At 35.3% G+C, this 27,390-nt stretch overlaps 2 protein-coding genes across 6 annotated transcripts in view; one reads left to right on the top strand and one right to left on the bottom strand.

Moving 5' to 3' along the window:
* Positions 1-27,285, top strand: part of MIER3 (MIER family member 3) — a 34,800-nt gene extending 7,515 nt beyond the window's left edge. For 4 of the 5 annotated variants that reach the window (XM_041767107.1, XM_041767105.1, XM_041767109.1 and 1 more), the window contains 10 exons: positions 5,379-5,513; positions 7,152-7,272; positions 8,203-8,288; positions 8,496-8,568; positions 10,773-10,924; positions 12,494-12,575; positions 14,000-14,094; positions 19,273-19,400; positions 19,484-19,626; positions 19,733-23,729. In XM_041767107.1, coding sequence (XP_041623041.1) covers positions 5,379-5,513; positions 7,152-7,272; positions 8,203-8,288; positions 8,496-8,568; positions 10,773-10,924; positions 12,494-12,575; positions 14,000-14,094; positions 19,273-19,400; positions 19,484-19,626; positions 19,733-20,190 — 1,473 coding nt within the window. In that variant the 3' untranslated portion in view covers positions 20,191-23,729. Of the gene's footprint in view, positions 1-5,378; positions 5,514-7,151; positions 7,273-8,202; positions 8,289-8,495; positions 8,569-10,772; positions 10,925-12,493; positions 12,576-13,999; positions 14,095-19,272; positions 19,401-19,483; positions 19,627-19,732; positions 23,730-23,772 lie in introns of those variants that run through there. The other variant, XM_041767106.1, reaches the window with a different exon arrangement.
* SETD9 (SET domain containing 9) overlaps positions 7,227-27,390 on the bottom strand; it is a 30,308-nt gene continuing 10,144 nt past the window's right edge. The window contains exon 6 of the mRNA XM_041767111.1: positions 7,227-7,356. Coding sequence (XP_041623045.1) covers positions 7,344-7,356 — 13 coding nt within the window. The 3' untranslated portion in view covers positions 7,227-7,343. The remainder of the gene's footprint in view (positions 7,357-27,390) is intronic.

Genomic DNA, 27,390 nt, shown 5'->3' with positions numbered 1-27,390 from the left:
CATTTAATGTACTCTGTTAATCTTTTATTATTAGAACATTGATTTAGGAATTCATACATGTTCACAGTCTTAGGGACTTGATGTTAATATTTGTTTTTAGAAATTATAATGTTTTTATACTTATAATAAATAAATATGGCTTGTGTTTTAGTGCTTACAAATTTTTAGTACATTATGTATTGTGGAAAATAAGAGGTAAAAAAACCCAGCTTTTTATAGTAGTACTTTGGTGTAGAGAATACATTATGTGACTAGATTATGTTATTAAATGTATAAAATAAGATTTATGTCCTGTCTTTCTATATTTTAGTTTATTCATGTTACTGTTTTCTGAGGCTTTAATTACTAGTCTAGAGCTATAACTTTTAGGGAAGTTCTTTACAATAATAGGTAGATTTCTCCCTTGATATTCATTGTGAAATAAGAAAGTAAAAATCATCTTTTCTACCATTTACACTTTAGTATAGATCCTTCCTGTTTTGTGCGTTTTTTTAAAAATTAAGTTTTTAAAACTATGTGTATACTGTTTCTCAATGCATATCTTAAGATATCAGACTGGTGTTATGTGAAATTGACCTATACTTAGACAATTTCTTTTCATCAGTCCAGGAATACCATTAGGTGTATCAGATGAGTATTAGCATTATTTCCTTGGTTAAGAAGTCTTGTTGATTGTGAAATGTATGATATATTTAGAAATAATATAGATAGGGGCAGGGAGGAACAGTACTGTGGGAAATCTATACATTGGTAATCTAATGCATCCCAATTTCTGGTATGTGAAGTTATGCATCATAGATCAAGGAAATTTTGAGGCTTTTCTATTTACAGATGAAGAAATGGAGGTGGGAGGGGTTAGGTGATTTGACTATGGTAGTGGTTAGCAGTTAATGAGTCCTCTGCCTCTAGATTTTGTGTTCTTCCTGATATAAAACTTTTGAGTGAGAAAATAGTTCATTTATAAGTGTGACTAGACTCAGATATGCCCCTTAAAATTAAAATAGGGTCAACATAATACCTGAGAAAAAGAAGAGAAAAATCTTTGTACCTGGAATAAGATGCTGGATCAAACTTCTAAGCTGATCTAGCCACCGCAGATCTCAGAGACAGATTTACTCATTCGATTTTGAAAAAACTTCTTTTATGCTTCATAGGACTTAAGGCCTTTATTAATAGGTCTAATAGAAGTTTCATTTGTGAAGTGCTTCAGAGATATTCATCTTTTCTAGTTTTGCTATACAAGTTTTAGTACAAATAATTTCTGTTTTAGCATCAGCTCCCATTAGGTAACTAGTGTCATTCCTTAAATGTGTTGATAAAGTTCTGCTAAGGTAGTCACCTGCTTCCTCAACAGATGATCCTACTTGTGTCTTTATAGAGAAAGTAAGGTTTTCATGAGTAACTACCTAGAATCTCCTGTGTGCCCCATATGTACAAACTTGACTTTTATATTCATTCTTTCTGTACAGTTCCAAGAGTATATGCCACATCCTAGGCTGACTCGTAATTCCATCCCTGAGTCTGTTCTTTCCACTTATCTTTTTATTTCAGCATAGAAAATCCCACTCATACGTTTTGTTTCCTAAATTTGGAAGAGATTCTTTGAACCCTGTATTGCCCTTAGTGAGTCTCCTTTTATAGTGTATGTACTTTCTCCCTTTCATTGATTCAGCTTTGGTTCTCCTAGTAGGCTGTAGGGTCACCAATAATTCCTGCTTGACAGGTACAGAGAATTCCTGTCACTCTTTATTTTGCTTGATTTCTCTTTGATATTTGACCTAAGTGACTATATCCCTGGTGTCTCCACACTTGTTTCTTCCTTAGCTTATGTAATTCTGCTTTCTTTTAGTTCTCTGGTATCTCCCTCTGTTGTGTTTATGGGCTTTTCTTTCTTTGCCTATGTTCTAATTGATGGCATTCCCCTGGTTTCTAGCTTTTGTCTTCTCATTCTATATGCCTTTTCTGGATGATCGTATTCAAAGCCATTGGTTCGGCTTCTGCCTTGAATTATCATTTCTGCCATGCTCTCCACCCTCAAGTTTATCTATCTGATATCTCTGCCTCATAACGGTGCTATAAGTGTTTTAGCCTTCCAGGCCAGATACAGGCAATCCCATTTAGACTCCTCCATCACTTTTATTCACTTTATCAAGTAGGTCAAGAAAAACATTCTTTTTTTTTTTTCTTAATTTTGCTCAGATAATTCCCTTCCTTAGTTGAGGCTGTCATTCTTCTATTTCCCCTAGAATGTTACTTTCAAAATGCATATTATGCTTAAAATTTTCCAGATATATCCTATTGCCTGTAGGGTAATATATCTAGAAGTACTTCTAAGAAAGCATTTATTCCCTTTTCTTTTTTGTCTACCTTCCCACTTTCTTTGGCTTTTAGATACATCTAGATGCTAACGAATGCCAGATTTATATCTTTAGCTCAGCCTGATCCTCTGAGTACCAGGCTGCTGGCCAACCTGACTCTTATACTTAGGTGGTTCATAGTCCTTTCAAACTTGGGTCTTCTACAGAATTCTTAATTTTTTTCCTTCAGAAGCCTTTCCTTCAGTCCTTTCTGTCTCAGTAAAAGTTACCACTGTTTATGGAGTTGCTCATATTGAAATCTGGAGAGACCTCATTCTGTCCCCCTTTCACTCCTATATCCAGGAACCCATTTGATTCCACTTTAGAATATATATCATCTATTTACATGTCTCCATGTTTATATCACTACCTTATTTCATCATGAGACCCTTAAGTGGTCTCCCTACTCTTTTCTTGTCTCTCCACCTCTTCAAATTTTTCTTTAGGTAGCTGCCCAACATTTAAGAAGAAGTAAAGTGATGGCACTCCCCCCCCCCCCCCCCCCCCACTTGTGTTTTTAGTCTCCATTCACTTCCCATTGCCCTGGGAGTAAGGAGCACTCTCTGTCTTCCCTTTGACCCTGTGAAAGTAAACTCTCTATATTACTCTGTTTTTCAGGACCCTATGTGTTTCCTTTGCATTCATTTAATTGGCAGTTTTGTTTTTTGTGTATTGTCATTATTTGTCGTCCCCCCCCCCCCCCCCCCCCGCCGCCGCCCCCGACTGTATGTAGCAGAAGGGTAAGACCTATTTTTCATCCTGGCACTTGGCACAGTGGCCTACTGGCACCCAGTAACTGCTCAGTCAGTGTTTCTGTGACACTCCACAAGTCCCTAGTACACAGCCCTCATCTGTCAAATGCTTATTCATCTTTCAAGACTTAGCTCAGTCTTTGCACCCTATGTGGCACCTCCTACCCTCATGCATGCCTTTATTCTAGAGTGTAGTTATTCCCTTCTCTGTACCTACAAATGTATACTACCATTTCCAGAATTAATGATTGCAACCAACACATTGTATTATAGTTGTTAACTTCCCAGTTTCTTCCATCAAGACTGAACTCATTGAGAACAGGGATTTTTCTATAAATTTCTTTTCTGTATCCACAGCTAGCAACCTCTGCACAATACCTAAAACCCAGTAAATGTCTGATGGAAAGGTGGGCTATTAGGGTATGATGCGTGAGAATTGACATCTCCTCAGCTCATGGACCATGAGGTTTTGAAGAAATACTACAAACAGGTGGTTTGCAAAAGCTGCAACCTAATCTCTTCTTAGAACCAGTATGAGCCACAGGGAGTGGGCTGCATGGAATCTGCAAGGAGCAGGTTTAGAGAGACTCAGAATCTGGTTCTGGGTACATTTGAGGGGTTCTGTACTTTGATTTGGGAGAAGAATAATTCACGAGGTTTCCCCATGGCATGGGCAAACTTCTGGCCATCCTGACCATCCCAACTCCATTTGTGCTGACTCCATGCTACCAAAGCAGCTTTTTAACTGATTTCAATCCCAAGCTGAAAGGATTTCATGAGTGACATGATTGGTATGGTCACTGGAAAGCCACATGTCTCCTACTGCAAATTTACAAAGTCACATTTCTGTCGTAAACCTTATTCTAAGTTCATTTAGCATGGATCTGTTTTAATCAGGCACAGTGTAAAATAAAAGTTCTAGACCTGTAAGGGTGAAGGCCAGAATCTTGGGCAACTCTAGAGCCTGAATATCCTGTGGGTCCTGGTGAGCAACCACTGGCTTTCTAGAAATCATCACTGGCTTATTTCAGCTCACTTAGTGATCAGCTGAGGGCATATTTTACATATTCTGCTTTACCACTTTCATGCTTTTGATTCATGACTTAGGCATTTCACCTTAAAGGGGAAACTAAACCCATAAGCAACCTTAATGAATTTTTTCATAGATGAACATAAACATCTTTAAAACATAGAGCAAATTGAGTAGTCTATAGATATGTTATTTTATATTTATATATCGGAATAATTGTAAATGGTTGTATACACTTTAATAGTTGAATTAAGATATTTTTAAAAAGAAAATACACAACTTATTTTCAGATTAATTAGTTGGGGGAAAAGGGTGGCCAAAATGTGGCCTCGCGTAAGTAAAACACAGGAAGCATTGCAGCCAGAGTATGTAGTTTTATCAAAGTATTGCTGCCATTAAGTGAACTGGTGGTACTGGGGTTTGAACCCAGAATTAAGCTTCTGTCACCTGTAAGATGGTGGTATTGATACAGACTTCAGTAAGTGGTTTTGGAGGAGAAACCTAAAACAGTTGTACAGAATAGAGATATGGTACTAGTATATAAAGGATAATTTTGAACAGTAATATATAAATAATTGTTGGTGTTAATGATTGCTCAGCAGTGGTTGCCCTTCAGATATCATCTCATCAACATGAAGATAAACTAAGTGGTCAACTGTTAATTGTAAGGAAACAAGCTGAAAAATTACGTGAAGTTATTGATTGATTAATTGTAAATTCTTTCACGGCAAATCTTTATACTAATGTGAATGCTAAAAAAAAAAGATCACTAAAGCAAATATTTGAGGAATTTTTTAAAGAGTGAAATGATACTAGAAATAAAAATGAAAATGTTAATTGTTAGCCTTTTGTTAATATATTAATAATAGCCCTAGGGGGATCCCTGGGTGGCTCAGCGGTTTAGCGCCTGCCTTCGGCCCAGGGCCTGATCCTGGGGTCCTGGGATTGAGTCCCACATCGGACTCCCTGCATAGATCCTGCTTCTCCCCCTGCCTGTGTCTCTGCCTCTCTCTCTTTGTCTCTCATGAATAAATAAATAAAATCTTTTAAAAAAAATAATAGTCCTAAGTGTTTAACCCTATTTTCTAGCAGTAGTACAAAAAGAAAAACTAAAACTGGGCTTTGATTTGATACTGCAGTTTTGATAATGTGTTTTATGAACATTAACGGTATCACAGTTAATCTATGCTTCTTTATTGTGATATCTCCTGAGTTTGTTTGTGCCCTGGCTTTGAATAGGAAGGAAACATGCCTCTAGAAGATTTACTGGCATTCTATGGCTATGAACCTACAATTCCAGCAGTGGCAAATTCCAGTGCAAACAGCTCCCCAAGTGAACTTGCTGATGAACTACCAGACATGACACTAGACAAAGTGAGTACAAGCATTTAAAAGAAAAATTCCAGATCCATTATCATTGGCATTTGATTGGTTTCATTTTTTAACTGAAAGCATTTTAAAATTCTGAAATACAAACTTCTTATTGACCCATTGCTCTTTATCATTTTGGCAACCTATTTAAATATTGTTTGGCTCTGACTACACTGCTTTAAAAGTACTAATAGCTTCCTAAAACATTTTTGTTTGAGTGTTCTCCCATGAAGTTTTTCTTTCCTATGTTGACCTACTGTATCTAAACTTAGATTTTGCCCTTTTTTTGATTCTCTGAACACTTGAATCCGTTGGTTAATAAATCCCCCAGAAGCCTTCAAACCAAGCCAGCTTAGTATTGGAGTGGTTGGAGAGAAGTTCTGTTTTCTTGGGCTCTGTGGGTGACAGCATCCACAGCAGCCAAGGCCTTGGTGATATGTCTGTAACATTGTTGGTTGTGGGGAAGGCATAGTCCCTGCTGAGGAAGGTTCACACAGCCGTGGTTTCTGCTAACTTTCTGTGGTCTCTGGAAGGCTTTCCTTGCCTTTTAGATCTCAGACAGGGAGAGGAATCCACATCTCTTCCTGTGAGTTTTGTTGCTCCCCCTTTTCAGGCAAGATCATATTAATGTACACCGTAATCACCATAGTCACTCAGCAAATATTGAGTGCCTATTGTGTACCAGGTACACGGATGACTATAATTTTTTTTTTTATTTATTATTTATGATGGTCACACACAGAGAGAGAGAGAGAAGGAGAGGCAGAGACACAGGCAGAGGGAGAAGCAGGCTCCATGCACCGGGAGCCCGACGTGGGATTCGATCCCGGGTCTCCAGGATCGCGCCCTGGGCCAAAGGCAGGCGCCAAATCGCTGCGCCACCCAGGGATCTCCCACGGATGACTATATACTTAGATACAAGTTAATTCAGACCCGTTTCTTTGGGACGCCTGGGTGGCTCAGCGGTTAAGTACCTGCCTTTGGTTCAAGGCGTGATCCCAGAGTCCTGAGATCAAGTCCCACTTTAGGATTCCTGCATGGAGCCTGCTTTTCCCTCTGCCTATGTCTCTGTCTCTCTGTCTCTGTCTCTGTCTCTGTCTCTCTCTCTGTCATGAGTAAATAAATAAATAAAATCTTAAAAAGACCCATTTCTTTGTTTTGTTTAAAATAATATAACTAGTCAGAGTTTTTCATTAGATTTTAAATTTTTGGAAGAGAGGGGTTTGGGGAATTTTTTGGTTTTATTTATGTTAGCAGAAAGTGAATTTAATTGTTAATCACTTAGAAATAAGGTGACTTTTGTTGTAAACTCACTAAAAAATAGCCTACAGGTTCAGATAAGCTTTCTGCTTATCTGTAAGTTAAGCAGATTATTTAAGTGTATAATAGTATAGTTATTAAATATTATATAAAATTAAATGTTAAGTGTTTTAAAATATTTATGTACATTATGGGAGCATTTCAGATTTACTTCTTTCAAAACTAAGGGGACTTCACCAAGTTCTTAATTGTATTGTAATACATAATATGTTTATGACTAAAATGAAATTGGTAAGGTGTAATTTCTTTTTTTATTAAAAAAAATTTTTTAATGAGATGTAATAACTTCTAACTCTAGTGCTGCATTCTTAATTCTTATAGGAGGAGATAGCAAAAGACCTGTTGTCGGGTGATGATGAAGAAACTCAATCTTCTGCGGATGACCTGACACCGTCTGTGACTTCCCACGAAACTTCTGATTTCTTCCCTCGGCCTTTACGATGTAAGAAGCTCAGTCATTAGTGATGAATAGTAGCACTGATACTGTGGCTCAAGTACATTTTATGGTATTCACTAGTTTATCAGACTTTAAAAAAAAAAAGACAAAAAAATATTTTGTCAGAATATTCTCAGTGTTTAGCTGAATGGAAATACAATTTTCTTACAATCCAAATAAGATTGTAACCTTTTATTGGGATAGAGGAGAACCAACATTATTTGAAAACCTAAAACATTTGGTTAGTTTTGCAAGGCTGTGTATTTTCTTTCCCAAGATTCATCTGTTGCTATGGTAACCAATCTTAGTTCTTCAACCATGAAATTTTATGGACTTCTTTTAAAAGACCCTTTACTTTCCTTGTTTTGAAAACAGGTGCTTAAAAAGTATTTAAAAATTTTTTTAGTGATTTGATTTTTTTTTCTTTTTAGTTCTAGGCGTTGCCCCTTAATGTAAAAATCAGCAATATTTAAAAGGCTTTTGAAGTGAAATAATTTCTTATCTGCAACCTTGCTTATTTTTTAATGTATTTTGATTGTGGAAGAACTGTTCACTTAACAAATGCAAATACACATGCAGGTATATGTGTACAAAAGCATAATTTTGATAGATTTAATCTGCTAACTCTGGGTGAGCATAATAAGAACCTCAGTGTTTTCTGTTCTTTTTTAAGGTGACTGTAGTGGTTTTCCTTTTGCCTTTCCAAACTATTTGATAGTAGACCAAAACACTTTAAGGATACTATGCACTTTCTAAGTATTTTTAGTGTCTTACTTTGCTTAGTGTTAAAATGTGAGCATACTACAAGAAGTTGAGTATATTTGTACTGATCTCATTCAACAGGTTTTTATAAAATCCCATGTGCCAGGCACTCTTCTGGGTACTGCAAAAATAGACAATAAAAACTTTTTTTAAATTTAATTTTCTTCTTTTAAGCAAATACTACATGTGATGGAGATAAGGAATCAGAAGTTGAAGATGTTGAAACGGACAGTGGTAACTCGCCTGAAGATTTGAGGAAAGTAAGTTGAGTTACCATCATAATAACTTGGTAGACAGTTTGGACTAAAATAGCTTTTTAAAACATTTGTGAAGTAATTTAAGTTAGTTTTGCTGTTGCAAGATGAAATTTCTTTTGACTCATAGTAACTGATTAATTGTTAAATAACTAATTAATTGTTTTTCAGTATATTTTTATAAGTTGTTTTTACATCTGAATTTTCTTGTAGGAAATAATGATCGGTTTACAGTATCAGGCAGAGATCCCCCCTTACCTTGGAGAGTATGATGGTGATGAGAAAGGTAAGTAAGGCTTTTGATTTTGATTTTGATAATATTTGTTAGGCCAAGTTACCCCTTAATATGTTTGTTTAATTATCTGATAATACACCATCCTTGGCAGTATATATTAATTTTTCTTTTAAAGGTTTTATTTGTTTGACAGAGAGAGAGCATAAGCAAGGGGAGCTGCAGAGGGAGAGGGAGAAGAGAAGCAGGGAGCCCAATGTGGGGCTTGATGCCAGGGCCCTGGGATCATGACCTGAGCCAAAGGCAGATGCTTAACCGACTGAGCCACCCAGGTGCCTCTCAACCTTGCAGTGTAAAGATAGATTTGGAACCAGTAAAGGTTTAGACCTGACTTGGGAATAATATATCACAATTAACTTTGAGACTCAGAACCACTTCTCTCCCTGTGTAGTAAGGCTGTGTAGCCTTACAGGGATGCTAAGGCCCCAGTAAAGTAGTAGAATGCCTCTGCGTGTGCATCTGCTTGGCCTGTGTCTCAGTCTGGTAGAAGTGGGTAGAATGTTATGACCTGAGATAATAGGAGATTATAGCACATAGGAGATAAAATCTTCTTGGAAAGCAAACCGTTGATGAATAAAGAATCTAGAAGAAATTCTTCTCTGCAAGCCCTGAGAGAGAAGGTGGTGGAATACAAGGATTCTGTTTCATGTTTTGTACACCCCTACTTAAGTGTAATCAGTATCTCTTCACGTTTTTGTCAGATCCTAGTTATAGTTGGTTCTGAAAGTGTGGTGGAGAATAAAAGTACAGGTACACTTCCCTAGCTGAACTTGGGAAGCCTGAAGATTTGGCCATGTGTGTTTTCTATAGAGTCGATTTGTTCATGTGACATCATGGGGCCAACGCAGCGTAGCTGCACAACCCTTCCTGAGTTTTTCTTTCTTTCTTTGCTCTGTTAGGTTATCCTCCATTTAAAGGAAGGGAGGACTGGCTACCTTAGAATAGTTAGCGTTGGCAGCCCCTAGCAACAACATTTTCCTAAACTGCTTTCAAAATGATGTCCTAGGAAGGCAAACAGTAGCTGATCTTCAGATGACCAGCCTCTCCATTCCCCACCCACATGACAAACCCTTGAAGTCAAGAACATGCTCAGCTGCTCTCAGTTCTTAGATTAAACATAATGGAGGTAATCATCTCTCAGTGGTACACATTCAGGAGGGAAGGTGTACCTTCTCCGTACTTGAAGGGAATAAACTCAAACTCTTTTACCTATTTCAGTTTTAACAAAGAAGAAAGGAAATTTACATCAAAAGTCATTCTTACTGGTTCACAGGCACATTTTATTTTTAACTTTCCTGCTCACTGGGAACAATAATGCCTGCCTCACACAGTTGAGAATATATAAAGCATTTATCCTGCTCTTTGGTACATAGTGCGGTATATTATTTTATTAGCTATATTTAGTACTTATCATATACTTGAAGAATGCATTGTACTTGAAGCAATGAGATACTTGGCCATCTGTGTTATTTTATTGTGTGAAGTAGAAGCTTTAAGTATGGTAGCAATGTGTGCGTTAATAGATTTATACATCTTTTTTTAGTGACATTTCACTTATTAATATATCAACCTCTTTAAGAGATTTTAGAAAGTTTACTTCTCTTACTGTTAATAATTCTTTTCCATTTTTGATTAATCTGCATCCTCCTGTAAGTAAAATTCACCCTTTGGGAGAAAATCAGTAAAGTAAAAACCTACCTTTCTTAGGTATTTTATTATTCGCAGATATTTTGTTTTTTATTTATTTTTGTTTGCTTGTTTTATTTGTTTGCAGTTTTAAACCTGTATACACATCATAGAGGCAGTTAGGGAGTTTAAGAGATAACCTCAAGAAATTCCAGTGAGGTTATTAAAGAATTTATACATGTTATTTTTACCCCCTCATTAGGAGAATATAAAACACCCTTCAAGGTTTTAATTAGATTTTACTAGGCATAGATGCCTTCTGATAGGTTAGTTAAATCCAACCGTGAAAAATCTCTTGCTCTAGCCACTGAAACACTTGGCCCTTAATAAAGTTAAAAAAATGTTTTATGTCTTCACTAAGGCAAGAGTCACCTTGCCTGACAACCAAATTGCTGTTATTCTCAAAGTTAGTTGTTCCAGTGTAAAGCATATCAAAGAAAAGGAAGAACAGTTGTATACATCTGTGAGTGTGTTCACTATTTTTAATGTGTTAATGGAATTTTCTTTATCAGTGTATGAAAATGAAGACCAGTTACTTTGGCGTCCTGGTGTGGTTTTGGAGAGCAAAGTTAAGGAGTACCTTGTTGAGACCTCATTAAGAACTGGAAATGAAAAAATAATGGATAGGATATCTGCAGGAACACACACAAGGGACAATGAACAGGTATACTCCAATTTCTGTTGAAACAGCTGCTAACTGGTCTCTTCTTGATTTTCCTTTTTAAGGGGGAGGGGGCAGGGAGGTCAGAGAGAGAATCAGGTTCCCCATCCAGCCCATAGTGTGACTCAGGGCTCAGTTGCACAACCCTGAAATCAGGAGTCAGATGCTTAACTAAGCCAGTGAGGTGCCCTTCCTAATTTTCTTATATTTGGTTCAAATATTTTTTGCATGTGAACAGGATATCTTTTTTTCCGAGAGATTTTTAAAACTTGGAAAATACTGGTTTAAAAAAAGTCCCAAGTCCTCATGATAACCACCCCACATTGTTTCACGCTTTCTTTTCTGTTTTTTTCTTCTATGCATATGCACATACCTTAAGTTGAATCACTTATTTTCCTTTGCCATTGAGAATTTTTTCAATGATGATAGTATGTTCCATCCTGTGGCTATAATGTCATTTAAACATTCTCTATGGTTGGACTTGTAGATTTTATAATAAAGGTATTTTTTGGATTATTCTTGAACTTTATTCAGGAAGTGTTGGAAAGTATTATCTATTAAGATTGTATAAATTTGCTTTGTTAAGCACTGTGTACCTAGAGAGGCAGGATACTATTAATTGTATGTGGGATGGGGCTGGGAATACTGCCTAATAAGGGTTTTTTTGGATGCCCCTAGTTTTGTCTTCTGACATCATTTTCCCCCTCTCATATACTTTTCACTCTGTATCTTTAACAACCTCAGTGATCCTAAGTGAAATAGCAATCATCTACTTACACTTATAATGGTTATCGTCTTTTTAAAATTAAAGATGGATACTGATTTATCAGATGCTTTTTTAGCATCTAGATTATATTTTAATGATTACTTATGTCCTGATCATTAACCTTTTGATGTATTAATAGGTTTACTAATATTGAGCCATGTTTGCCTTCCTTGGAAATACCTGGGAAGGTAGATTATTACTTAACTCTCAGTTAAGTTCTCTCTGCTGCTATTTAGTGTATTTATAATTCCAAACATTTAATGAGAAGAAATTCTAATATTTAGAAAATGACACCCTTCATAGTAGACCATGAGACCATTATAAACCCTAGTCATCAAGTACCATCCTTTTATTCTAGGCCTGCTTCTGTTCCCTTTTATTAGCACTCTGAAAGGCAGAGAGTAGGTGATATCAAGAAACAAGACCACAGTTCTAATTTATCCCAATTAGAAAAAAATCATCTACAATGGGGAAATTTGCCCCGGCTCAGATGGGTGGGCAATTAAAAAACAAAAGTCAAGAATGATACTGGTGGGTGTCTTCTGAGGGGTAGAGTGAAAATGAACAAACCCCTGGTATGCCAGAGGCCATCACCAGGATAGTTAAGTAGAGTAAATGTTTGGGCAAGCAAAAAGCTCCAAATGTCTTGCATTTAGAGAGCATTTCAGGCAGTATTTGTCAGGACTCTTACTAGTCTTGTTCGTTTTTTCTTTTTGTTTTGTTTTTCTTCCTGTTTTAATGCTGTTAAGTGTGTATTTCTGGTAATTTTTATTGAATAGGTTTTTTTCCCCCCCTTTCTCTTATAGGCATTATATGAACTTCTCAAGTGTAACCATAATATAAAGGAAGCAATTGAAAGGTACTGCTGCAATGGAAAGGCATCTCAAGGTAAGAAACACTTGGAATCAAGACAGGGAAATGATAGGGGATACTCATTTGGGGATTAGAATAAACAAAGTATTGTAAAGGATGGAACAGTCCTGTATCACTTTTGTAAGATCGGTGTTCATCTTCATAGCCAATAATTTTTTCCTTTTCTTGCCCTCTATTTTTAGACGTACCAGAGATTGTTCAAATACAAATTAGTTATCCCCCTGTCACCTCCACTTTCTTGAAGAAATAGTTACAGAACAAAGCAGACCCCAGAGATGACAATATATCCAAAGTAATTAAAAAGAATGATTTTATGATTTCATTGGAAAAAAAGTTTTTTCTTTTTTTTAAATCAAACAGGAAATGAAAAGGAGATCAAAGATAAAAAAACATGTATAATATATTCCATCAAATTTATTATAAGAAGGGTATTTTTAGTAATCATGTAGTGAAATTTTTATAATGCTTAGGCTTTGTTTTGTGTGTATCAAGGAAAATACCTAACTTTAATTTCAGTAGTTTTGTCATTATATTGCATGCACCATAGCTTTCATTAAGTATATATAGAATGAAATGATACTCAGTAATATTTTATAAATGATCTGGAAAAATAGGCTGAAAACCATACATTTAAATTTGTAGGTGAGATAGTCTGTTGAATTGTTTTTTGTAAAAGCTCTTTTGAGAAAATTATTTTATTTCCTCCTAATCTCAAAAACTAGATATGGGTTTTTCTTTAGTTCAAACTGTTTTATCTTCATGGTAGACTACTCTTAATGGGGACCTGTCCCCAGTGTCTTTGAGTGAAGAACTTCAAGTTTCCTCTGCCCCAGAGTTGAGGGCACTAACATTAGTGTCTTCTGAGAAGTTGAATGGGATTTAGTCTTTTGAGAACATGGGCTGTTTCTTATTTCTATTGGGTTTCCAGAGTGTAGCACTCTGCAAACTGACTTGAAATAAGTATGTTTTGATTTTTTATGGTTTTTAGTTAAAAGCACTATGGTTTTGATACAATACCAAAATAGGCTTTTTTTTTTCATAAAGGAAATAACCTTTTTTTTCTAATTTGAAAAAATACATGCACATTGTTTAAAAAAATCAGAAAAACAATGAGCATAAATTATAGAAAAACATTACATTCTTATCCTACCATGCAGAGAAAAAAACACCAGTGTTTATATTTTGGTATTGTTGTTTTTAAATAAGTTTTGTATTGTGCTTATTTTTGGTAATCCTAACTGAAACCTGCATATAGAACTCTGTGTGTGTGTGTGTGTATGTGTGTGTGTGTGTGTGTGTGAGAGAGAGAGAGAGAGAGAGAGAGATTGAGGGAGAGATAGTTAGTTCATGGCCTTTTATAGGGGAAATGTACTGAAAGTAAACTAGCAATTCATATAAAAGAGCCTGAGGCCAATGAAGTTTCTTTTTAAATTTCTTAGAAGGAATGACTGCATGGACAGAAGATGAATGCCGGAGCTTTGAACATGCACTCATGCTTTTTGGAAAAGATTTTCATCTTATACAGAAGAATAAGGTAAGTTAGGCAAATTCGTACAGATTGCTTAGTAATTACAATGAATATATGCAAATATGTTTTAAGTCACCTGGGTAGCAAAAAGGGAAGATTTTGCTAATGCTTTCTGGACATTAACATTTCTTAACATTGCTCTAAACATGACTGGGATTTGCCATGGCCTGCTCATGGTATGGCTGATAGTGTACTCATCTGTCTTTTGACATACATAATTGTTACCCTTTACTCATGGAAAATATATTTACTATATTTTGCAGGTAGTCTTAGCCTTATACCATTTTTCTTGACTTTGATTTCTTTCTAAGCTATTCAGAGGTTTGTGGCCTCAAAATGTTTTCTCTTTAGCAGCTAGAACTATAGTTGCTCAAAGAGGAAACATTGGTTACTAGAACCAACTATAAATGTTCTAATAACATAAAATGCTGGTGAGGATGTGGAGCAGCAGGAACTCTGATTGCTGATGAGAATGCAAAATAGTTTGGCCACTTTAAAAGACAGTTGGGAGGTTTCTTGCAAAGCTAACCATACTCTTAACCATATGGTCTAGCAGTTGTACTCATTGGTATTTATGGAAATAGCAGGTTTAATCATAATTGCCAGAACTTGGAGACAATTAAGATATCCTTTGAGGTGGATGGGTAAGTACACCTTGAGAGGTAGATGGATAAATACATTGTGGCACATCCAAACAATGGAATTTTATTCAGTGCTAAAAGGAATGAGCTATCAAGCTTCAAAAAGACATGGGGGAACATTTAAATGCATATTGTTAAGTCAAAGAAGCCAATCTGGAAAGGCTATATACTATTTGATTTCAACTATATGATATTATGGAAAAGGCAAAACTGTGGCAACAGTAAATCAATGGTTTCAAGATTTGTCGTAGAGGGAGGGATGAATAATAGACACAGTATAGAGGATTTTTAGGATGGTGAAACTATTTTGCATAATACTATAATGGTGGATATATGTCATTATATATTTGTCAGTACCTTATAATGTCTAATACTTGAGTGAACCCTAATCCAGATGATGGACTTTAGGTACTAAGGATGTGCCGGTGTAGATACATCGACTGTAACATGTACCGCTATGGAGGAAGCTATGCATGTTTGGAAGCAGGAGGTGGTTCCTAGGAACTCTGTGCTTTCTGCTCGCGTCAGCTGTAAACCTAAAACTGCTCTAAAAAATAAATTCAGTTTTTAAAAAAGTGTCTACGTGTGTATATTCTAATAGTTTGGAATAATTAAAATATGCTTTGTTTATTATTATCTCTCTTCATCCTAAAGGAACATGAGATTCTGAAGTATGTAGGTGGGTAGGTCAAGATCATATTTATTTTTCATTTTATTTTTTAGAACAAATTTTTGTTTACTGAAAAATTGACCAGAGAGTACACAGGGTTCCTATATACCCATTATCTCCACATATGCAGCTTCCACTATTATTAATATCTTACATTAGTGGGATACATTTGTTACAACTAATGAACCAATATTGATATATTATTAACTGAAGTCTCGATACATAATGGTTTCCATAATGGTTCACTTTCTGTGTTTTATGGTTCTGACAAATGTGTAATATCTTTACCATTACATATATAATGATACTCACTGTTATAGTATCATATGGAATAGTTTCACAGTCCTAAAATCCCTTGTACTCCAACCAGTTCCAATCTCTTCCTCATTCCCTCCTACCCCAACACATAGCTGTCTCTATACTTTGGCCATTTCAGGATGTCATATGGTTGGAATCCTATACTATGTAGCCTTTTCAGAATGGCTTCTTTGACTTAGCAGTATGCATTTTAAGGATTTCTTTGTGTCTTCATGGCTTGATAGTGTATTTTAATACCTTTCTCTTTATTTCATTGTATGGATATACCTAGTTTATCCATTCACCTGTTGAGGCACATCTTGGTCTCATTCAAGTTTTGATAGTTATAAGCTGCTATAAATATCTAGTATGAAGGTTTTTGCACAGACTTAAGTTTTCAACTCCTTTGGCTAAATGCCAGTGAGTGGGATTGCTGGATTCTATGGTAAGAGTATGTTTTGTTTTGTAGAAAACCTTCAAAACATCCATTAAAGTGGCTTTACCATTTTGCATTCCCACCAGCACTGTGTTCCTCTTGTTACACATTCCTCCAGCATTCAGTGTTGTGAGAGTTTTAGATTTTGGCTGTTAAAATAGGTGTGTAATGTATCTTGTTGTTTTCATTTGCATTTCTTTGATGACATAAGATGTGGAGCATCTATTCATTTGCCTATTTGCCATGTGTGTATCTTCTTTATGAGGTGTCAAGACCTTTAACCTGTTTTTTAATTGAGTGATTTGTTGCCTTGTTGAGTTTTAAGTGCTCTTTACATATTTTGGATAGTAGTTCTTTATCACATCTGTGTTTTGCAGCTGTTTTCTCCCTGTATTTGGCTGTCTTTTCATTCTCCTGTCTTTTGCAAAGTAGAAGATTTTAATTTAAACTTCAACTAATCAAATTTTCTTTTAAAAGATCATGTTTTTAGTGTTACATCTAAAAAGTTATTGTTATCTGCAAGGTCATCTAGCTTTATCTCCTACGTTATCTTCTAGGAGCTTTATAGTTTTGCATTTCACATTTATGTCTATATTCCATTTTTAGTTTATGTGAAAGTTGTTAATATCTATGTCTAGTTTCTTTCTTTGTTTTTGTTTTTGTATGTGGATATCCAGGTGTTCTAACACCATTTGTTTAGAAGACTATCCTTCATTGCATCACTTTACTCTTTGTTAAGGATTAGTTGACTACATTTGTGTGGGTCTCTGGGCTCTCCATTCTCTTGCATTATCTTTGTGTCTGTTTTTTTCACCAGTAGCACACAGTCTTAACTACTGTAACTTTATAGTAAGTCTTGGTTGGGTAGTGTCCTTCAACTTTGTTCTTCTCTTTTAATATGGTATTGCTATTCTGTTTTTTGCCTTTCCATGTAAGCTCTAGAATTAGTTTGTCAGTCTTTACCAAGTAACTTGCTGAGATTTTGATTGGGATTGCCCTGAATCTATATGTCAGGTTGGGAAGAACTGACAGTTAGTTATGAGTTTTCTACCCATGAATGGGAATTTCTCTCCATTTATTTAGATCTCTGATTTCTTTAATCATGGTTTTATAGTTTTCCTCACATAGGTCTTACATGTACTTTGTTAGATTTGTACCTAAATATTTCATATTTGGGGTCCTAATGCAAATGTTACTGTATTTTTAAATTTTACATATTGGTTGTTTTTTCTGGTATATAGGCAAGCAGTTGACCTTTGCATATTAATCTTGTATCCTGTAACCTAGCTATTTATTAGTTCCATGAGTGTTTTGCTGATTCTTTGGAATTTTCTATGTAGACAATCATATCTGTGAAGAGACAGTTTTATTTCTTCCTTCTCAATTTGTATACCTTTCTTTTTTCTTGTTTTATTGAATTGGCTAGACCTTCCAGTAAGATGTTGAATAGTTTAATGCCTTTTTTTGTATGTATGAACACCTAATGTTTTTTCAAAGATGAGATGAAATATTTAATTTAGTCAGTAGATAAAACATTTTTAAAGAAGTCTGGATTGTTTAAGTCAAAATAAAACATAAATTTTGCAGTGATTTATGAAATCTATCCATTCATTCCATAAATAATTAAGTTCTACCATTTGCCAGACATTGTTTTATGTGCTAGAGATACATCAGTGAATAAGACAGGAAAGGTCTCTGTCCCCAAGAAGCCTACATTCACCACAAACACAGTGAATGATGTTTATTGAAATGTATAATTTAGGGCAGCCTCGGTGGCGCAGCGGTTTGGCGCCGCCTGCAGTCTGGGGTGTGATCCTGGAGACCTGGGATCGAGTCCCATATCAGGCTCCCTATGTGGAGCCTGCTTCTCCCTCTGCCTGTGTCTCTGCCTCTCTCTCTGTGTGTCTATGACTAAATAAATAAAATCTTTTAAAAAATCTTTAAAAAAAAAAAAGAAATGTATAATTTATTTTTAAGATTTGATCTAGTGATTTGACAGAGGGAGCACTAGTAGGCAGATCAGCAGGCAGAGTGGTAGGCAGATGGAGAGGAGAGAGTCTGTGCGGGGCTTGATCTCAGGACCCTGGGATCATGACCTGAGCCAAAGGAAGACTTACATTTGTGTGGGTCTCTGGGCTTAACCGACTGAGCCACCCTGGCACCCCTGAAATTTCTTTATTGGATACTGATTAAGCAGTGGAGAAAGCGTGTATTAGATAAGGACACGGAAGTTTGTATTTCTGAACTCATACATGGAGCTATATACAGTTTGAGCAGCTCTAGTCTGGATGTGGAGCCAAGTTGTCAAGGCTCAAATTTTATTATTGTGTGGTGGTTGTTTTTGAGAAACTTTGTTGGAGCTGTGAACCAAACTCATGTTGAAGGAAAACACCTTGCCTTTAGCTAGCAAATCATCTTAAATTGCAGATGCATTTGAGTGCTGCCCCCCTTTCTAAGGGTTCTTTATATCTTTTGTATTATGGAACCTTTTGATAAGCTGATGAAGCTGCATTCCCTCTCCCCAGGAAAGTGTACCTGCATATAATTTTGAAATTTAATAGATACCAGTGAATTCTGTTCGTGGACTTCTTGAGGTTAAGAACTCCTGTGGCAGTCAAAATCATAATGGGAACTCAGTGGGGAAAAGTAAAGGCTGCCAGAGTTTTAAGATTTTCAGTAAAGGTGGAAGATCATTTCTGGATACACATTTTTATAAATGAACATATTCTGACTTAAATAACCTTGGACTTTTGAAGGTATCCTTATGATTAAATAGTGTAATAGTGTAAATGTAAGGACACTTTTTATAAGTAAAATGTTTAGAATTTATAATTGGGAGGATAGAAAATAAGACCCATGGATTGAAGCTATAGTGTTGTTAAAAAAAACAAAACAAAACAAAAAAACAAGCCAGTGAGGTGCCTTTGTTAGGTTAGTTGGTTATGCATTTGCGTTTGGCTCAGAATCCTGGGATTGAGCCCTGCATCAGGCTCCCTGCTTAGTGGGGAGCCTGCTTCTCCCTCTCCCTCTGCTTGTGCTTTCTCTCTCTCCCTCTGTCAAATAAGTAAATAAAATCTTTAAAAAAAAAGTTACTTAAAAATAGGTCTGTTGATTTCTATTTAAAATTTTAACTTTTTTAGGTGAGAACCAGAACAGTTGCTGAATGTGTAGCATTCTACTATATGTGGAAGAAATCTGAACGTTATGATTACTTTGCTCAACAGACAAGATTTGGAAAGAAACGATACAACCATCACCCTGGAGTTACGTAAGTACCGTGGGCTTGATTTTAAAGGCTTCTGGTTTTAACTGTGATATGCAGTCTTGAAATTATTGGGGTACATTTTTTAGGGACTATATGGATCGTTTGGTAGATGAAACAGAAGCTTTGGGTTCAACCGTAAATTCTTCAGCCTTAACTTCTAATCGACCTGAGCCGCTTCCTGATCAACAGCTGAACATTCTCAACTCTTTCACTGCCAGTGACTTGACAGGTAAAATGAGCATCTTTTTTTTTTTCTTTGGCTTAGGGCAAAATTGTGTCCTCTTTGTTTCATGACTTGGGACCATGTATTTCAACCATTTTCTCTTTCTTTTTAGCTCTGACCAACAGTGTGGCAACTGTGTGCAACCCTACGGATGTGAATTGTTTGGATGATAGCTTTCCTCCACTGGGCAACACACCCCGTGGACAAGTCAATCATGTGCCTGTGGTAACAGAGGAGTTACTCACCCTGCCTAGCAATGGGGAAAGTGATTGTTTTAATTTATTTGAGACTGGATTTTATCACTCGGAGCTAAACCCCATGAACATGTGCAGTGAAGAGTCAGAAAGACCAGCAAAGAGATTGAAAATGGGCATTGCTGTTCCTGAATCCTTTATGAATGAGGTTTCTGTAAATAATTTGGGTGTGGACTTTGAAAATCACACGCATCACATCACCAGTGCCAAAATGGCTGTCTCCGTGGCTGACTTTGGCAGTCTGTCTGCCAGTGAGACCAATGGTTTCATCGGTGCCCATGCTCTGCATCAGCATGCCGCCCTTCACTCAGAGTGACAGGAGTGAAGGGCCCAAAAACAGTGGGTGTGCAGTACCAGTAAACTTGAGGAAAGGATCAGGTTTGCTTAGTCTTTCACTGGAAGTTTGAACCTTTTTCACTATGACATCAGTGATGTCAGTATGTATAGAACTATATCTTGATTTATCAAGAGTATTTTCATTTTTCAATCCATAAATGTGGAAATGAACTATGATTAGCAGAGTTGGGAACTAAGATTGAACTCTGTGGTGCAGCTTTAAGCTCTGCTTATCTCTTCCTCATCCCCCAGTACCTCTTCTCCACTCCCTTCTTTTTCTATTCTTTTCTGTTCCCCACTGCCCTCACTCCCAGTTTTAAAACCTGTAGACAGAGGCCACCAGCTCAAAACCAGCACAGATGTTCTGAACTGAATGGAGTGGCTTCTTTTCGTGTAAATTCCTTTTGCCGTAATGGATGCAGTGGAATCACAATGTTTACAGGTACCGATCCCAATCCCTGCTCAATGTAGCATTTTTTGGTTTTATTTTCTTAATTAAATAAAAGCAGGGGTAGGTTTCTTTAAACTGCACAAACATGCAAGGATTTTTTTTTTTAAATGGAAACTTCTCTCATGTTACTCAACTAGAGCACTTCAGTTTACAAAACAGCAAGTCCATCTTTATGGAAGCCAGCACAAGGAACCGCGTGCACATTATGAAGACGCTTGCTTGGATCCTGTTTCAAAATTCTAGACCAGGGCTACCTTACACAGAATCGGTCATTTTACTGTGGGAAGAGTTCTGTGTACCTTCATTTATTGGCTAAATATTTGGCATTTGAAGATGTGGTATTCAGATGGGGTTTTGTCCACCATTGTCAAGATTATTATTGTACAAATCATACTGGTCGTTAATAATTTAGTTTATCCTGAGGCAACTGACTTACAGGACACAGTCTACAAAGCCTAGGATGTTGCCACTCAATGGTTTACATTTTGGGACACTTCTTAAGTTGTAGCACTGCAGTTCAAAGTGTTAATATTTTGGAGGGACTTCTAGATTTTACACTTAATGCAGTAGAACCTTGAAGTATATTTAAACTTTTTTGTTTAGCTTGAACAGTTGGCAAGAAAAATGTGAGTTTCTATCTGAAATAGAATGGTACTTTACCACTTTAAGTTTTAAAAAGTGAGAGACGTTCAGATGCATCTCATACTCAGTTTTATCTTTATTCCAGACATTGTGAATGAGAAGCCATTGTCCTAAACTTTGGCCTTTTTGCTCTTTAAGTTAAAAGGTGAAATCAAACAATATGTAATACAGTATTAGGGTGTAATAAGCTTTGCTTTTAGAATTTAGTTTAAAACAGAATTTTGCTTTGGGTTTTTTTTTTTTTTTTTTTTGCACCGTCTTAATTTTCAATTGCTACTAGTTGTCTTGCTTTGCAAAAAACTTAAATGTTTGGCTGCAGTGCTCATATTTGTAAGAATAAGTTGCTTCAAGGTTGTGCTGATGAATAGATAGGTTGTAGTGACCTTTGTAGTGATGGAAAGGGAGGGTATTTATTATACAAACTGTGAACTGCAATGACATCCTTAGTTTTGGATGATGTGTATTCTTATTTTTCTTTGCAGCATTTTAATGAAGATTGCTTTGAAGTGTTTACGCAGTAGCATATTTACTATAAAATTTAGTTTAGCACAGTGGACAAAAGTAGTTAAATTAATAACTTAAAATCAGTCTCTAATTTATACATCTAAAGTCTAGCATTCCTGTATGCACACAGTAAATAATGGGTAGCCTGGGCTCTGTGTTGCTTTAAGATATTTTTATCCAAGTTATCAGCTTCTTATTGCTGTGGTGTTGTGCTAAACTTTGAACCTTATTTCTTTTGTTAAAAATCAGTATACCTTTTATAATTTAGTAAGATACTGGCCATAATCTTCCATTGTTTTAACTTTGATTTTCACTCTGGGTTTACAGTGGCTGGTTTGTATAAAGTAATTTACACAAAGATGACTGAATGCTAATACCAGTTGCACTTAAATGAACATGCCCATTCTCAGTAGCTGATGCAGTAACATATTCAGTTTATCTATGCATTGCTGGGATCTTGATAAAAGATGGAAACAGTGTTTCTTATCTAAAGTTTTGATTATCAGCAAGTTGAATGGACACTTTAGTTATTTAAATAAAGATTTTTGACCAAAATCCAGAAAATGATATGAGAGAAAAATAAATTCCAGCTAGTTTAATAGATTTTTAAATGTCAATCTGATTTTAGCCTCTTAGAGAGTGCTAACTAGCTGGTAACGTTTACTTTTAATTCCTTGTTAAAATGAGGCAATAATTTGCAAGATTTTTGTATATATATGTGTAAATTCTTCATATCTTTTTAGATCTAATTCAATATTTTCTGACTGCTTCTGCCATGTATAATACCATTTTTGTGCATGCTTGATGTGACATTCATAAATTGTACCACTATGACTTTATCCATGTAAAATAGCTATTTATTGAATTTTCTTTTGAACGCTGGGTTTACTGGGTTTTTTCCCCCTCCAGTTAAGCATCTTAACAGAGAATTTGTTACTGTTTATTAGAAGAATTGCGTTTGAGAGCATGAAAATTACTGATTTGCAATTTTATGAAGAAACAATAATGCCTTTATTATCAAGTGTTAAGCACAATTCTTATAACAAACTGTGATAAATTCTTTTTTTCTTTTGCCACATTATTTTCTTATGAACAAACCAAAAATCCATGGTGAGCTGTTGCATTGTTGGCTGATGTATCTTTTCTGTACAGGGAATTTGAAGAGGACAGCGGATTCATTTAGAAGTGTAACTGGTGCTGTGATTATAGCAATACTTTACTTTTGTTGGTCGTACTGCATCTTTTCCATGCTAGCTTTTTAAATGTTTGGTTTTCCTCTTGTCATGGTCAACTGCTGAATTTACTTGAAGGATGTAGAATACTGTTTAAACAATACTAAAGTGTGTACAATTAGGTCAAAGAATTGTGCAATTGTTTCCTTTTTAATTTTTAAAATTGAGGGTCATAAATATTTGAGAACGTCAGATCTAATAGAGCATAGTGATACTATTTAATTTAACCAAAGTCTCCAGTAAATATTTCAACTTTGAATGTAAACTAATGAATAAACCTGACCACCAAGGAGATTGTTTGCCCAGAGTTTCAAAGCACATTGTCTACAAATGGAAATTGAAATAATTTATAAAAATATTGACATTACTATGTTTTTTAAAAAGTTCTTAATTTTTTCACTAAAAGGAGGAAACTATTAGTTTTATTGTTAAATATGGTAGATATTAAAAATTCCTCTTAGATGACCAGTGATTCCAATTGTCCCAGTTTGAAATAAGTACCCTGTGAGTATGAGATTAATTAGTGACAATCACAACAAGTTTTAGTATCAGATGTTCAAGAGGAAGTTGCTATTGTTGCATTGATTTTAATATTTGTACATAAACACTGATTTTTTTGAGCATTATTTTGTATTTGTTGTACTTTAATACCTGGTGTACAGTTCCAGAAATAAAAATCTGGAAATCTTTTTTTTTCTTGGTTCGTGTGAGTATTTGCGGCCAAAAACAGTGGGTGTGCAGTACCAGTAAACTTGAGGAAAGGATCAGGTTTGCTTAGTCTTTCACTGGAAGTTTGAACCTTTTTCACTATGACATCAGTGATGTCAGTATGTATAGAACTATATCTTGATTTATCAAGAGTATTTTCATTTTTCAATCCATAAATGTGGAAATGAACTATGATTAGCAGAGTTGGGAACTAAGATTGAACTCTGTGGTGCAGCTTTAAGCTCTGCTTATCTCTTCCTCATCCCCCAGTACCTCTTCTCCACTCCCTTCTTTTTCTATTCTTTTCTGTTCCCCACTGCCCTCACTCCCAGTTTTAAAACCTGTAGACAGAGGCCACCAGCTCAAAACCAGCACAGATGTTCTGAACTGAATGGAGTGGCTTCTTTTCGTGTAAATTCCTTTTGCCGTAATGGATGCAGTGGAATCACAATGTTTACAGGTACCGATCCCAATCCCTGCTCAATGTAGCATTTTTTGGTTTTATTTTCTTAATTAAATAAAAGCAGGGGTAGGTTTCTTTAAACTGCACAAACATGCAAGGATTTTTTTTTTTAAATGGAAACTTCTCTCATGTTACTCAACTAGAGCACTTCAGTTTACAAAACAGCAAGTCCATCTTTATGGAAGCCAGCACAAGGAACCGCGTGCACATTATGAAGACGCTTGCTTGGATCCTGTTTCAAAATTCTAGACCAGGGCTACCTTACACAGAATCGGTCATTTTACTGTGGGAAGAGTTCTGTGTACCTTCATTTATTGGCTAAATATTTGGCATTTGAAGATGTGGTATTCAGATGGGGTTTTGTCCACCATTGTCAAGATTATTATTGTACAAATCATACTGGTCGTTAATAATTTAGTTTATCCTGAGGCAACTGACTTACAGGACACAGTCTACAAAGCCTAGGATGTTGCCACTCAATGGTTTACATTTTGGGACACTTCTTAAGTTGTAGCACTGCAGTTCAAAGTGTTAATATTTTGGAGGGACTTCTAGATTTTACACTTAATGCAGTAGAACCTTGAAGTATATTTAAACTTTTTTGTTTAGCTTGAACAGTTGGCAAGAAAAATGTGAGTTTCTATCTGAAATAGAATGGTACTTTACCACTTTAAGTTTTAAAAAGTGAGAGACGTTCAGATGCATCTCATACTCAGTTTTATCTTTATTCCAGACATTGTGAATGAGAAGCCATTGTCCTAAACTTTGGCCTTTTTGCTCTTTAAGTTAAAAGGTGAAATCAAACAATATGTAATACAGTATTAGGGTGTAATAAGCTTTGCTTTTAGAATTTAGTTTAAAACAGAATTTTGCTTTGGGTTTTTTTTTTTTTTTTTTTTTGCACCGTCTTAATTTTCAATTGCTACTAGTTGTCTTGCTTTGCAAAAAACTTAAATGTTTGGCTGCAGTGCTCATATTTGTAAGAATAAGTTGCTTCAAGGTTGTGCTGATGAATAGATAGGTTGTAGTGACCTTTGTAGTGATGGAAAGGGAGGGTATTTATTATACAAACTGTGAACTGCAATGACATCCTTAGTTTTGGATGATGTGTATTCTTATTTTTCTTTGCAGCATTTTAATGAAGATTGCTTTGAAGTGTTTACGCAGTAGCATATTTACTATAAAATTTAGTTTAGCACAGTGGACAAAAGTAGTTAAATTAATAACTTAAAATCAGTCTCTAATTTATACATCTAAAGTCTAGCATTCCTGTATGCACACAGTAAATAATGGGTAGCCTGGGCTCTGTGTTGCTTTAAGATATTTTTATCCAAGTTATCAGCTTCTTATTGCTGTGGTGTTGTGCTAAACTTTGAACCTTATTTCTTTTGTTAAAAATCAGTATACCTTTTATAATTTAGTAAGATACTGGCCATAATCTTCCATTGTTTTAACTTTGATTTTCACTCTGGGTTTACAGTGGCTGGTTTGTATAAAGTAATTTACACAAAGATGACTGAATGCTAATACCAGTTGCACTTAAATGAACATGCCCATTCTCAGTAGCTGATGCAGTAACATATTCAGTTTATCTATGCATTGCTGGGATCTTGATAAAAGATGGAAACAGTGTTTCTTATCTAAAGTTTTGATTATCAGCAAGTTGAATGGACACTTTAGTTATTTAAATAAAGATTTTTGACCAAAATCCAGAAAATGATATGAGAGAAAAATAAATTCCAGCTAGTTTAATAGATTTTTAAATGTCAATCTGATTTTAGCCTCTTAGAGAGTGCTAACTAGCTGGTAACGTTTACTTTTAATTCCTTGTTAAAATGAGGCAATAATTTGCAAGATTTTTGTATATATATGTGTAAATTCTTCATATCTTTTTAGATCTAATTCAATATTTTCTGACTGCTTCTGCCATGTATAATACCATTTTTGTGCATGCTTGATGTGACATTCATAAATTGTACCACTATGACTTTATCCATGTAAAATAGCTATTTATTGAATTTTCTTTTGAACGCTGGGTTTACTGGGTTTTTTCCCCCTCCAGTTAAGCATCTTAACAGAGAATTTGTTACTGTTTATTAGAAGAATTGCGTTTGAGAGCATGAAAATTACTGATTTGCAATTTTATGAAGAAACAATAATGCCTTTATTATCAAGTGTTAAGCACAATTCTTATAACAAACTGTGATAAATTCTTTTTTTCTTTTGCCACATTATTTTCTTATGAACAAACCAAAAATCCATGGTGAGCTGTTGCATTGTTGGCTGATGTATCTTTTCTGTACAGGGAATTTGAAGAGGACAGCGGATTCATTTAGAAGTGTAACTGGTGCTGTGATTATAGCAATACTTTACTTTTGTTGGTCGTACTGCATCTTTTCCATGCTAGCTTTTTAAATGTTTGGTTTTCCTCTTGTCATGGTCAACTGCTGAATTTACTTGAAGGATGTAGAATACTGTTTAAACAATACTAAAGTGTGTACAATTAGGTCAAAGAATTGTGCAATTGTTTCCTTTTTAATTTTTAAAATTGAGGGTCATAAATATTTGAGAACGTCAGATCTAATAGAGCATAGTGATACTATTTAATTTAACCAAAGTCTCCAGTAAATATTTCAACTTTGAATGTAAACTAATGAATAAACCTGACCACCAAGGAGATTGTTTGCCCAGAGTTTCAAAGCACATTGTCTACAAATGGAAATTGAAATAATTTATAAAAATATTGACATTACTATGTTTTTTAAAAAGTTCTTAATTTTTTCACTAAAAGGAGGAAACTATTAGTTTTATTGTTAAATATGGTAGATATTAAAAATTCCTCTTAGATGACCAGTGATTCCAATTGTCCCAGTTTGAAATAAGTACCCTGTGAGTATGAGATTAATTAGTGACAATCACAACAAGTTTTAGTATCAGATGTTCAAGAGGAAGTTGCTATTGTTGCATTGATTTTAATATTTGTACATAAACACTGATTTTTTTGAGCATTATTTTGTATTTGTTGTACTTTAATACCTGGTGTACAGTTCCAGAAATAAAAATCTGGAAATCTTTTTTTTTTCTTGGTTCGTGTGAGTATTTGCGGCAATTAAATTTTTATTTAATGATCTTAAGCTATAACACATGGGTAGAAACTTAACCACTTTTCAGTTTTTTGCT

The sequence above is a fragment of the Vulpes lagopus genome, chromosome 8 (genome assembly GCF_018345385.1).
Source record: "Vulpes lagopus strain Blue_001 chromosome 8, ASM1834538v1, whole genome shotgun sequence".
NCBI classification, from domain to species: Eukaryota; Metazoa; Chordata; class Mammalia; order Carnivora; family Canidae; genus Vulpes; species Vulpes lagopus.
The sequence above is the reverse complement of the archived record's forward strand: the minus strand, read 5'-3'. Positions and strand labels throughout refer to the sequence as shown.